The sequence below is a fragment of the Hyperolius riggenbachi genome, chromosome 2 (genome assembly GCF_040937935.1).
Source record: "Hyperolius riggenbachi isolate aHypRig1 chromosome 2, aHypRig1.pri, whole genome shotgun sequence".
In the NCBI taxonomy this organism is placed as follows: Eukaryota; Metazoa; Chordata; class Amphibia; order Anura; family Hyperoliidae; genus Hyperolius; species Hyperolius riggenbachi.
The window spans coordinates 455,475,989-455,487,193 of NC_090647.1; the positions used below are offsets into that span (position 1 = coordinate 455,475,989).

Below are 11,205 nucleotides of genomic sequence, written 5' to 3' on the forward strand. Positions count from 1 at the left end.
ATAGGCAGAAGCCTATGAGAGCCGATCGCCATGATTGGCCGGTGGGGAGAAAAGGGGGGATAATCACTTGTGTGCTGTGTTGTGCGGCCCTGCAGCTTGGCCTTAAAGTTGCAGTGGCCTATTTTACTAAAAATAGCCTGGTCACTAGGGGGGGTTAAGCACTGAAGTCATCAAGAGGTTAAGCTACATACACACATGCGATAATTGTCATATGAAATGGCCAATAATTACCGTTTCAGACGATAATTATTCTATGTGTACGGCTGCCACTGTTCAATCCAGTTTGGGCGTCGGGAGTTGTTAAGGATCGGTCGTGTCAGATCCCTAACGACCCCAGATGCCCGAGAAGGACTGATCGCAATGTAATTTTTGCTCCCTTAACCTGCAGGAATCTGCTCCTTCGTGTGACGATCGTCATCCCTCCGCCCCCTCCACAGTAGCATAAGGCATTGTTAGCCTGATGGCTAATGATGCATTTGTACAGCATTTGTCCTTTAATTGTTTCTCGATCCCCAATGGGTAACAGTTGTTGCATGTGTGTACCTAACATATCAGTTTACTGCTGTATTAGTTGGCGTAAGCCCGTTTAAAAACGAGCTCTAGGTGTGTCACCGCCGCCACATGTCACCGCACATGCGCACGCACCCACAAGCCCGGCCGGTGTAATGTCTGATTGCGCTGCCTGTGGATTTGCGCTGCCCCGCATGCGCAGTAGGAGACTGTGCGGCCACATTTCCTATAGAACGATGCTGCTGGAGATAAAATACGAAATATCTCCGCTCCCACACATCCTACACTCCCCAAATTTTCAGGGTATGGAGGGGACCACCCGAACGACCTCTATGCCAAATTGCAGCCCCCGAGACCCGCTGGTTCCCGAGATAGGTTACTGTAATCTATCTCCTGAACCAGCGGGTCTCGGGGGCTGCAATTTGGCATAGAGGTCGTTCGGGGGGTCCCATCCCTACCCTGAAAATTTGGGGAGTGTAAGAGGTGTGGGAGCGGAGATATTTCGTATTTTATCTCCAGCAGCATCATTAACTTCACACTGAGCATGCGCGCTATTCAGTGTGGAAGGGAGTTTCCGGGTAGCGTAATCAGACATTACACCGGCGCCCTGCCCCGTCCTGCTCCTGTCCCAATGGCTCTCCGTGCGGCAGATGCGCAGTAGCACAAACGCAGGGACACAGGGACAGGATGACACAGGGACAGTGAGGTTGAATTACATAGGATGTATATAAAAGAGTGTAAACATAATGGAATGTCCTTTTGACTCACTGTAGCTTATCCAGCTAGTCTTCTAACAGGGGCATTACTGCAAACTATGCCCCCCCCCCAGTAAAACTTTGATAGAGCTCCCCAATGATCACATCCTTTCTCTTGCCTTTCCTAATGACCCTAACAGCATCAGGGCCCATCTTGCCAGGGTCATAAGACTCATAAAACAAGTGTGGCCATCACAATCTTCACTCCCACAAGTCTAGCCACAAAAACAGTTGATCTGAAGGATGGACCCTTTTGTCGGAGGAAGTGATGAAGAAGTTGCCCCTCCCTTACAGTACTGGGCACCCTGTGGTCGCAGGGGCAGCTCTCTTGTAGTTACACCCCTGCCTTCTGCATAGAACTAGTACACTCTAATCATAAACAAAACACAGATCTAACATTTTTAAGTATAGCCATATACTATTTTACTATAGGCTGTCTGGTGATTCACATAATAGTATAGGTTGTTTTCTAACCTTTTAGTTGTTTTATACCTAAAAAAAAGGACAGCAGTACTATATCTAGCGTAGTAGTATTGCATGACATTGCAGAGTTGAGTAATAGCAGTAATATATAGTACATAGCAGACTAGCAGTACACACAGTATACATAGTACAGAAAGCAGCGTAGATGTTTAGCACTACAAGAATGCATTAGAATATGCAACTCTGCTTACAAGTATCACAAGCAGCAGTTACTGTGCTGCATAAAAAATATTGCAGAAGATATTAAGCTATTTGGTGAGGCTAAAAGGCTTTAAAGAATCAATGCGCCCATTAATGGAAGCCTCCAAGGGTTCACTTTTCTGACTGCTCGGTGCCCTTGAACACTCTTCAAGGACAAGCAGTGAGAAAGCATCACTCTGAGTCGGGAGATTTCTGTTGATTAGTACAGTAGGTTTGAAGTCTTCTTGTAAAGAATTTAGTCAATATGGCAGAGGCTCAACATGCGGCACATCCAGTAAGCTCAGGCATTTCACAGGGTGCTTTTGGTACATGACGATACTTCAAAAAATCCCTGATTTACAACAGCCTAATTGCACAAGCGTTTCTATAGAATACCGTGTGAAGATCTTGCTATAGCAGGTGGAATGTCTCCCATAGCATAAGGCCAATTATTTTTTTTTTCCAGTAACCTGTCACCTTGACACCTAAGCACCAAGGCAGAGGGGAATGACCTGTGTAAACCTGCTGGGTATTGAAGTCACAGGTACTCAGCGCAAATGAGAATTCCTAAGGGGTGGATATATCTATATGAAGGCACTGTCAAGTTGTTGCCAGGATGATTGCTAGAAGAAACTCATGCAGTATTGTGAGCTGGCTTATACACACCACATATACAGCCACATACAGCTCTGCCACACTTCTGGATGAATCACCTTCAAAGACAACAGTCCACGTATAAAGATATTCAAGCAGTCTAAGCCAAGCTGTTGCATAATGCTAATGAGCCCAACTCAGTCACATGATGACAGTAGGATGATGTATACAGTGAAACTGCTTCCAACAAAAACTCATGGATACAAGACACAGAACATTTACATTGTGCTTATCTCCTGGCAGACTGAGAGCTCCTGCTACTAGGGTGCACTCTATAGGCTGTAGCAGTGTTAGTAAGAATTGCCCATGGACTCCCTACTGGCTTACTGTACAGGAAGAGCCAAGCGTTAAACCCAAGTCTCCTGTGTCAGAGGCAGAGCCATTCATCAGTACACTATCCAGCCACTCCTGGAGGACATAAATAGTTGCATAAGTAAGGAGCTTGGGCCCCCAAGCACTCTATTGAAATTGGGCCCCAAAACCTACCAAGGACAGCTGAAGTGTCAGAGGTGTGATCAGAGTAAGGAAATAGTTTGTTAAGGATTACCACTATTCAATGTACTTATAGAGGAGTTAATGATCAGCATAGCACCAATAAAAAGCAAATAAGATGGATGAAGGAGGACCCCTAGTGGATCTATCTAGCCCAAGGGCCCTGATGTGGTCACAATCTCTGCATCCCCTCTTGCTATGCCACTGTGCATGAATATGCTGCACTTTGGTCAACAACACATGGTAACACAAACGCCTGGCACCTGCATGTCTCTACATTGCAGCAATACCCCATCCAACTATGTTGAATGGGACAGTTTTGCGTTACGTTCAAAATGCATGGAGCAGTGCGTTGCGAGAGTGCATTATCAGTGTGCCCATCAGACAGTACTATCCATGCACTCTGATGTCCTTGCGTATCGCACGCAGAGCCACTGATGGTACTTCAGGGTGCTCATGCCCTTACCTTAATCAAACTCTCCAGGAATTTTTCTGCTTGCTCCATATTGTTCTAAAATAACATTTATAGCGCTCCATACACTCTGAAACCCTAAATAAAAATTGGCACATCAACACTGTGGTTTCCAATCCATGATGGCCCCTTTATAATCTAGTTGTACTGTTCACTTAAATTGTGATGATAATGCTGTCTATATACATATCACACAGGGTGAATAGGCATTAACATTGTGGTGTGCGCAAAAGTTGGTCTTGGTGTTAGTGTTTAACACTGTTTAAAATGTAAGAATCAGTAAGTTTGTCGTAAAGGCCCGTTCACCCAGACAGTGGCAGCATGGCATGGTTTCCTGGCAACTGACCGATATTCAGTGTATGGAAGCATTGAAAATGCCATTGGATCGTTTTTTACGCAAGTAATTGTCAACCGCGATTGTCAATAACCACTGTACAAACTTGCATTGGAACGCTAAGTGAACGCTGTATAAACGCCATATGAATGTGATGGCGGCTCAGTTGACAGCGTTGTGCACAAAGGACCTGTTGCCCATCCCCCACCGTATGCATGCTAACTAGCTAACAGGCACCTGGCACAACTGCGTATGTCTGTATGCAAACATGCTTGTCAGCCGCTGATGATTGCTAACTACAAATGTCCATGTGAACTAGGCCTTAAAAGTACTGGCTAAATACACAGTCTGCTAGACTTTCCACAGCTTCTTAAGGTGCATACACACATTAGATAAAAGATGGCCTATCTATTATATGTATGTGTCTATGATGGATCCTAAACGTCACCCAATGCTATGCATGCCTGATCGCAATGTTATTTTCACTCCATTGTGCCCAGTTGTCCCTTCACCCCCTCCATAGTTACACAATGCATCACTAGCCTGAAGGCTAGAGATGCATCTGTACAGCATAGGTTCTTGATTTGTCACCCGAGGGATCGTCTCTCAATTCCCAAGGGGCAACAATCATCACATGTGTGTACTTAGCTTGGGTTTTTTTAACTGTAGAGATGAATAAATCAAGACAAGTGCAAAGAACTGGAAGAGCAGTTGCCTTTAGCAACCAATGAGAATCCCTATTAAAACCTGATGGTTGCTTCCATTTTTTTCCAGTTTTCTTTGCACTTGTTGGGATAAATCAGCTCTATTGTGCGCAATAACATTGAGCTTACTTAATGAGGTAGCGCAAATATCTTTTATTGAATAATGATGTGTAAAATTCAATAACACCCCCCTACCTTCCCCAGCAACCAATCAGACTTCAGTTTACTCTAGTTAAATCAAGTGAAAAAGAGGTTCGGTATCACTGCTATATGGAACCCAATTATCACATTTCTTACTGGATATAGCAATAGGAAATCTACAATCTGGATTGGATAGAACATTTAGATTGTAAGCACTGCAGAGTGCAGGGAATGTGAACAGAGTCAGACAAAATCCTCATAAGGGGCACAGGCATGTATTAATGGAAGTCACACATAGAAGTGAGAATGGGAGTTTGTTGACACCACTCCAGCCTGGCAGTCTACATAGACTGCCGCTGCTAAGTGCTATTGGCCCTTGTTCACATATAGGGTTAATGGTGTGCTTTTTGCACAAGACCAGGTTGTCCTCGGGAGACGGTTTGGAGAGATTGCTTCAGACACCTGCTTCACCCCCCACTTCCCAGCCCTTTCCTTCAGAGGAGCAGCATGTCTCTCACACCTATAATAACCTGCTGATGTGATCCATGCTAATCTATAATGTCCCCGTTCCCTTAGGGAATTACATCACCATCTGTTTTCTTCTATTTGACTTTTCTTTGCAAGGATAATGTGTTTATTCACATCCCCGGCACATTTCTCACTTTTTTCCAAAAGCCACCCCAGCTCCTCCACCATCACGAGATGCTCCACAGCCCAGCTTCCCAATACCAGCCCCAGAGTTCTGTATAGGAACAGCCACTATTCAGAACACTGATAATGACAAGACTGTGCATTCAAGCACCACAACCTCAATATTCTAACTGCATTATTTATGAGTCTGCTAACATACCAGTGAATTCCATCTGCCAACTGCATTCCTTGCTAGCCCTATCACTGAGCAGGGACATTAGTTTGCAAGATTTAGTAGGCAGTGTCTTCACACCTTTTGTTCACAGTTATGAACTGTATTGTCCACAGAGTATTTTAAATGTATATATATCCTTCTGTAATGTGCTATAAATATCTCTGTTGCTGTATAAAATAGATTACACTTGTAGAGCCATAAAAGGTGCAGAACATTTGGGGTTTATTTAATAAGACTCCTTGAAACATTAAACAGCCCCCCTTCCCCCCAAAAAAGCCTGATGGGCTGAAATGGGTGAGTTGAGATTCTGATGATTGCTGTTGGCTAATTCATCGATCGGTGCACAGAAAACTGGAGCAAAAGTCAAGCTGTTGCCCATAGCAACCAATCAAACTTTTCTACTTTTCTTTGCAATTGTCTCGATAAATTTGCAATGCAATGATATTCCTATGGGGCTTTCACACTGAGGGTGGTACTGCGGGTTCCGACGCAGTGACGTGCAGCACGCTGTGCATTAATGCGCACGTTTTACAGTGGCAATTAGAATACTTTCATTGTACTGTATGCTTCACTGTATAGTAGCAGAGCACATTTAACTTTTCTGCATTGTTCAGATGGTATCGCAACGCAACGTGCACAGTGCGAAAAGACCCTTTGAATAAACCTCCTTGCATCGCAGAATGCACACTGAGAGAATCTGACACAGGCATTCTGCATGAACAAGCGCAAGGAGCTGGCTATACACAGACTTCACTGGCAAACTAGTAATCAGAGATGGCATCTTAAGTTTGTTTTGGTCACAGACAGTGACAAATGCTCACAACATGTAACTTAACACAGCTATAATGGCATGGGTAAGCCCAATCCCCAGTCACTGAGCAGTCAGGTGCAGCAGAATCCTCAGGCAGGTAACAATAGACCCATGGCAGACGCCTGAGTAGTAGTGGCATCCAGCAGCTGCCTCCTGCCCTGCGCTGTAGCTGGCAGGAGGTGACAGCTAGGATGGGGACACAGTCAGGCACCCATGGATGTATACAGCAGCTTGTGGAGGGAAAGTGGTACCCAGCACAGAGAGGCAGCAGAAGGGCAGACAGGTGAAGCAGGCAGTCACGCCATCTGGGCACTGGCATGCATAAACAGGGGCAGGTGACATTCTCTAAGCGGCACTCTCCCATGATAATGCTTTTGTCACTTAGGTCTATTAACTGACACCAAACAATCCTATGAGCATTCATCCTTTCCAAGCATATTGTTAATCACAACAATCGTGGTTTGTGTTATGTTACATGATTCCCAGTTTCTATGCCCTGGTGACTGAGAGCCCCCCATCCCAGGTAAAAGCAGCTGCACCCCCTAATAGATGGCACCCAGCTGCTATACGCGACAACTGCTCTGAGGTTCTCCAATGTAGAATGTAGGACGGAGACTGAGATAATCTCCTGACTCTGCGCTCACTGACAACTTCAGGCATTTATTATTACACCCTATATTGGGTCAATGAGGATCATCAGCGGATCGCGTCCAATAGTTTGTATAGAGTTTTACCATTGTGCTGAGATGTCTGAGAAATATAGGTATTTATTAAAGTATAAGGGACACAACATCAGCCACATCTAAATATGTGCACCGCCTGGCCCCTGTAAGCAGCTTCTAGTACCCATTGGTGCCTCGCTGAAAAGTCTGTGCGATCTGGGGATGAGCCCCTCATAGAGGTGTATAGGTGCCACCCAGGGGGTCCTACCTGTGCGATGCATGGTGCCACCTGTGCGCGCGGTGGGGACAGTCCGGCTCCGGGGGGCACTCCTGGGGGACAGCCGTGTAATCCGAGAGGCAGGAGACGGAGCCTTTCCCCTCCCAGGTGCTCCGCTCTACTTTGATGTCCCGCCGATGAGAAAATCCGTGGCCACAGTCCTGGGAGTCAGCTGGCGAGTCGGCTTGGCTGCTCTGCTCCCGGGGTACGTCCTTCCTCCTGGGGTGCCTCTTCTCCTGGGATGAAAGGCTTGGGTACCCCCGCTCTCTGCCTGCCTCCTGGATGCAGATAGCACTCTAATCCCTGTGCCTCGGTCTCTAGCAGCTTTCTGTCTCCTCTGGGTATTTAGGGGGGGAAGACGCCCCCTTTTTTGGCTGAAAACTGTTCACACCTCTCCACCCCCTTAGTGTTGGGGGAAAGGAGTCTAAGGAGAGTCATTGAGCCCCTTGTCATCAGACAACTGTTCCAGCGCTGAGAGACTGCCAAAGACAGTCAGAAATGACAAGAGAGAGCCTCAGTCAACCCAATTACTCCTTCCAGCGCTCCAGCTTGAATCTGTATGTATCTCTTTGCTCCTGCCTTTCTCACTCCCGTGTTCTCCTCCCTCCCTCTCTCCTCCCCCTGCTCCTTTCCTCCCTCTTTACCTTTCTCACTCTATTTATCCCTACCTATCTCCCGGAGTCTTGCTCTAGCACTCTTCCACTCCAGCTCCTTCTTCCCCTTCTGTCTGTCCTTCTCTCATTTTCTCTCCCCCCCTCTTTCTCTTCCTCCTGTATTCCTCTCCTCTCCTCTCTCTCTCATAAAACGCCTCCCATATAAAATTTATGAAAGCGCTTTTTGCTTGCAGAGTTCAAAAATACCATCTTATTCCCAGAGCAGGCTGCTCTCAGCTGCCATGTGATGTTGCTGCTGCCTCTTAAGGTGTTTCTCTCTCTCTCTCTCTCTCTCTTCCCCTGCTGCTTTGTTACTGAGTTTCAGTCAAGCGAATCAGTGCCTGAGCCTATTGCAGAAGGGAAAATGCCAAAAATGAACGCAGGTGCATGCCCTTCCCATGCCGTGGCACCTTGTGCCATGCACTCATGGCTGTGCCCGCTTGATGCCCCAGGCTGTCTTCTCACACGCACACAGAGCAGCAGCACCACTAACTTCTCAAGCCCTGATCTGAGAGATCAGACCAGCAAGCAGTCGTCTTCCTGCTCTGTAATTGGATAGAAGATGAGTAAAGGCTAATGCCCCTGCCCCCCTGCTCCTCTCATCTGCCTCACTGTTCTGCACTTACCTCAGTGTGAGATAGCCCCATTAACCAGTCGGTCACCAGGAAGCCAGAGAGGCCAGACACAATGGTGCATAAGTCTGTCTCTGTCATGTATCTTCAAAGAGCTCAGTCATGTGTCAACTTATTAACAGAAGGATTAATTTCTCCCTGTAGAAAAATGTTGCCTTTAGTAAAGGTCTGCCACTAACTTTACCCCTCTTAGCTCCCTCTTTTCATTAGATAAATAAGGATCATATCTTATAACATGCATCAACTTATATTAAAACCAAATCTGCGCATCATTAAATGTTACTTTCTTGACTTTATTTTGGTTTTTGCCTTCTTAAAGGGTACCTGAAGCGAAACACAAAAACAAAAGTGAGATATCTAAGTAGAGTGAAGCCTCTGGACTATCAGGCTTCCCCAATCTTCCTACACCTCTCTCAGGCTAGTTTCTAGACTAAATAGCTTCCAGGCGAGGGTGTAATAATTGTGCCCCCCTTGCCTCCAGAACGTTATATGATATTAGCCCCCTAGTAGAGGTATCCAGGTATAGGTGTCCCAGTATAAGTAGCCAGGTATAGGTGCCTCAGTATAGGTTTATCCAGGTATAAGTGCCCTAGTATAGGTTAGCTAGGTATAGGTGCTTCAGTATAGGCTAGCCAGGTATAGGTGCCCCAGTATAGGTTAGTCAGGTATAGGTGCCTCAGTATAGGTTTAACCAGGTATAGGTGCCCCAATATAGGTTATCTAGGTATATGTGCTTCAGTATAGGTTAGCCAGGTATAGGTGCCCCAGTATAGGTTAACCAGGTATAGGTGCCCTAGTATAGGTTTATCCAAGTATAGGTGCCTTAGTACTGGAGTACTGGTTAGCCAGGTATAGGTGCCCCCCTCTTCCAGCTTTGGCAAGCTGGGGATTACAGTGATGGAGAGGGGAACAGCGGGCACAAAGGGACACAGCCGCGGGGAGGGGGGCCCAACTCCTCCCTGAAATCCTTGGGCCCCTCTCCGTGCCCCCCCCTCCCCCCCCCATGCAAACGTTTTATGGCAGCGTCATGTAGCGGCAGCCAGGCCCCATGCAAGGCGGCATGTGATCCTCGCAAGTTCAAACTATGACTGCTTCCTGCCTCTGCCTTAAATCTTTTGCAATGGAGGGGGACCCAAGGAGAGGGAGGGAGGAACCGGCCCCCTTCCCCGTGGCTAAGTCCCTGTGAGCCTGCTGCTCCCCCCTCCACCTCTGCGCTCCACCACCTGTGCGCTCTACTCCCTAACTGCACCCCGGGCAAACACTCATCTCACCTGCCCCTAGAAATGGGGCTGGTCTCTCTGTTCCTCCACTTTGACCCTAATGTTGAAAATTGCTCGAGAACGCGCTCCCTTCATGTATGAGCGTGACCGCACTGTGCAGGCACAAAGGATGGCCTGGCACTGTATGAGCGTGACCGCACTGTGCATGCACAAAGGATGGCCTGGGCACTGGGCAGTAGCATGGTGCTGCTCAAGCAAAGCTTTTTTTCTACTGTGCAGGTGAAAACTCTACTGGTGCCTGCGCAATGCAGCTACTGTCATGCAGAGAGGGTAGTGTGGCATGGACCCTCTTCTTACTTCGCGGCCACACTCTGCTCTGTGTACTAGTGCGCCAGTAGGGTTCGCATCACCGCAGTAGCACGGAGGGATCGTGGAATTTGGTGAAGCCGTCATAAGAGGCTTCCCTCTACAGCGGTGAGTATCTACATTTTTTTTTAATGCCTTCAGGTTTGCTTTAAAGGGGAACTGGTGTGAAAATCTTAAAATTTAAAACACATACAAATAAGAAGTATGTTTCTTCCTGAGTAAAATGAGCCAGAAATTATGTCTCTCCTATGTTGTTGGCATTTACAGTAAGTAGTAGTAGTAAGTATCTGACATTACCGACAGGTTCTGGACTAGTCCATCTCTCCATAGGGGATTCTCAGCATGGCCTTTATTCTTTATAAAGACAATCCCTGAAAAAGATTTATACAAATATGCTGACCAGCCTCTCTGCTCACCATACAATTTTTCGGCAGTTGGACGGAGCAACTGCCATTCACGAAGTGCATTTTGAAAAAAAAAGAAATCCCTGGGAATCCCCCATGAGCAGATGGGCTAGTCCAAAACCTGTCAGTTCTGTCAGATTTCTACTACTTACTATACGTGACAGCAACATAGGAGAAAAGTAATTTATGGCTCATTTCCTACTCTGGAAAAAACATACTTCTTAATTGTATATGTTTACATATATTTTAAATGTTAAAATTTTCACGACAGAGGTCCATTAAAGACACACTGTAGTGAAGTATAGCAGAATGGGCAGTATGGAGGCAAAGTGGTTAGCACTCTCACCTTGCATGGCGTTTGCAGGTTCTCCCTGTGGCTGTGTGGGCTTCCTCTGGCCACTCTGATTTCCTCCCACATTCCAAAAACATACAGATAAGTTAATTGGCTCCCCCTTAATAATGGCCCTAGACTATGATACATACACTACACGATACATACATATACATTGTGAGCCCCTCTGAAGGACAGTTAGGTTACTCTGTAGCACTGCAGAAGATCTTGGCACTATATAAATACTAAATAATAATAA

The 11,205-nt window shown here is 46.4% G+C and overlaps 1 protein-coding gene across 2 annotated transcripts in view; it reads right to left on the reverse strand.

Moving 5' to 3' along the window:
- RTN4RL1 (reticulon 4 receptor like 1) overlaps positions 1-8,691 on the reverse strand; it is a 269,312-nt gene extending 260,621 nt beyond the window's left edge. The window contains exon 1 of one of the 2 annotated variants that reach the window (XM_068270079.1): positions 8,620-8,691. Coding sequence is in view for 1 of the 2 variants with exons in the window: in XM_068270078.1 (XP_068126179.1) it covers positions 7,332-7,344 (13 nt within the window). In the remaining variant the exon portion in view is untranslated. Of the gene's footprint in view, positions 1-7,331; positions 8,446-8,619 lie in introns of those variants that run through there. The other variant, XM_068270078.1, reaches the window with a different exon arrangement.
- Positions 8,692-11,205: the final 2,514 nt, after the last annotated feature.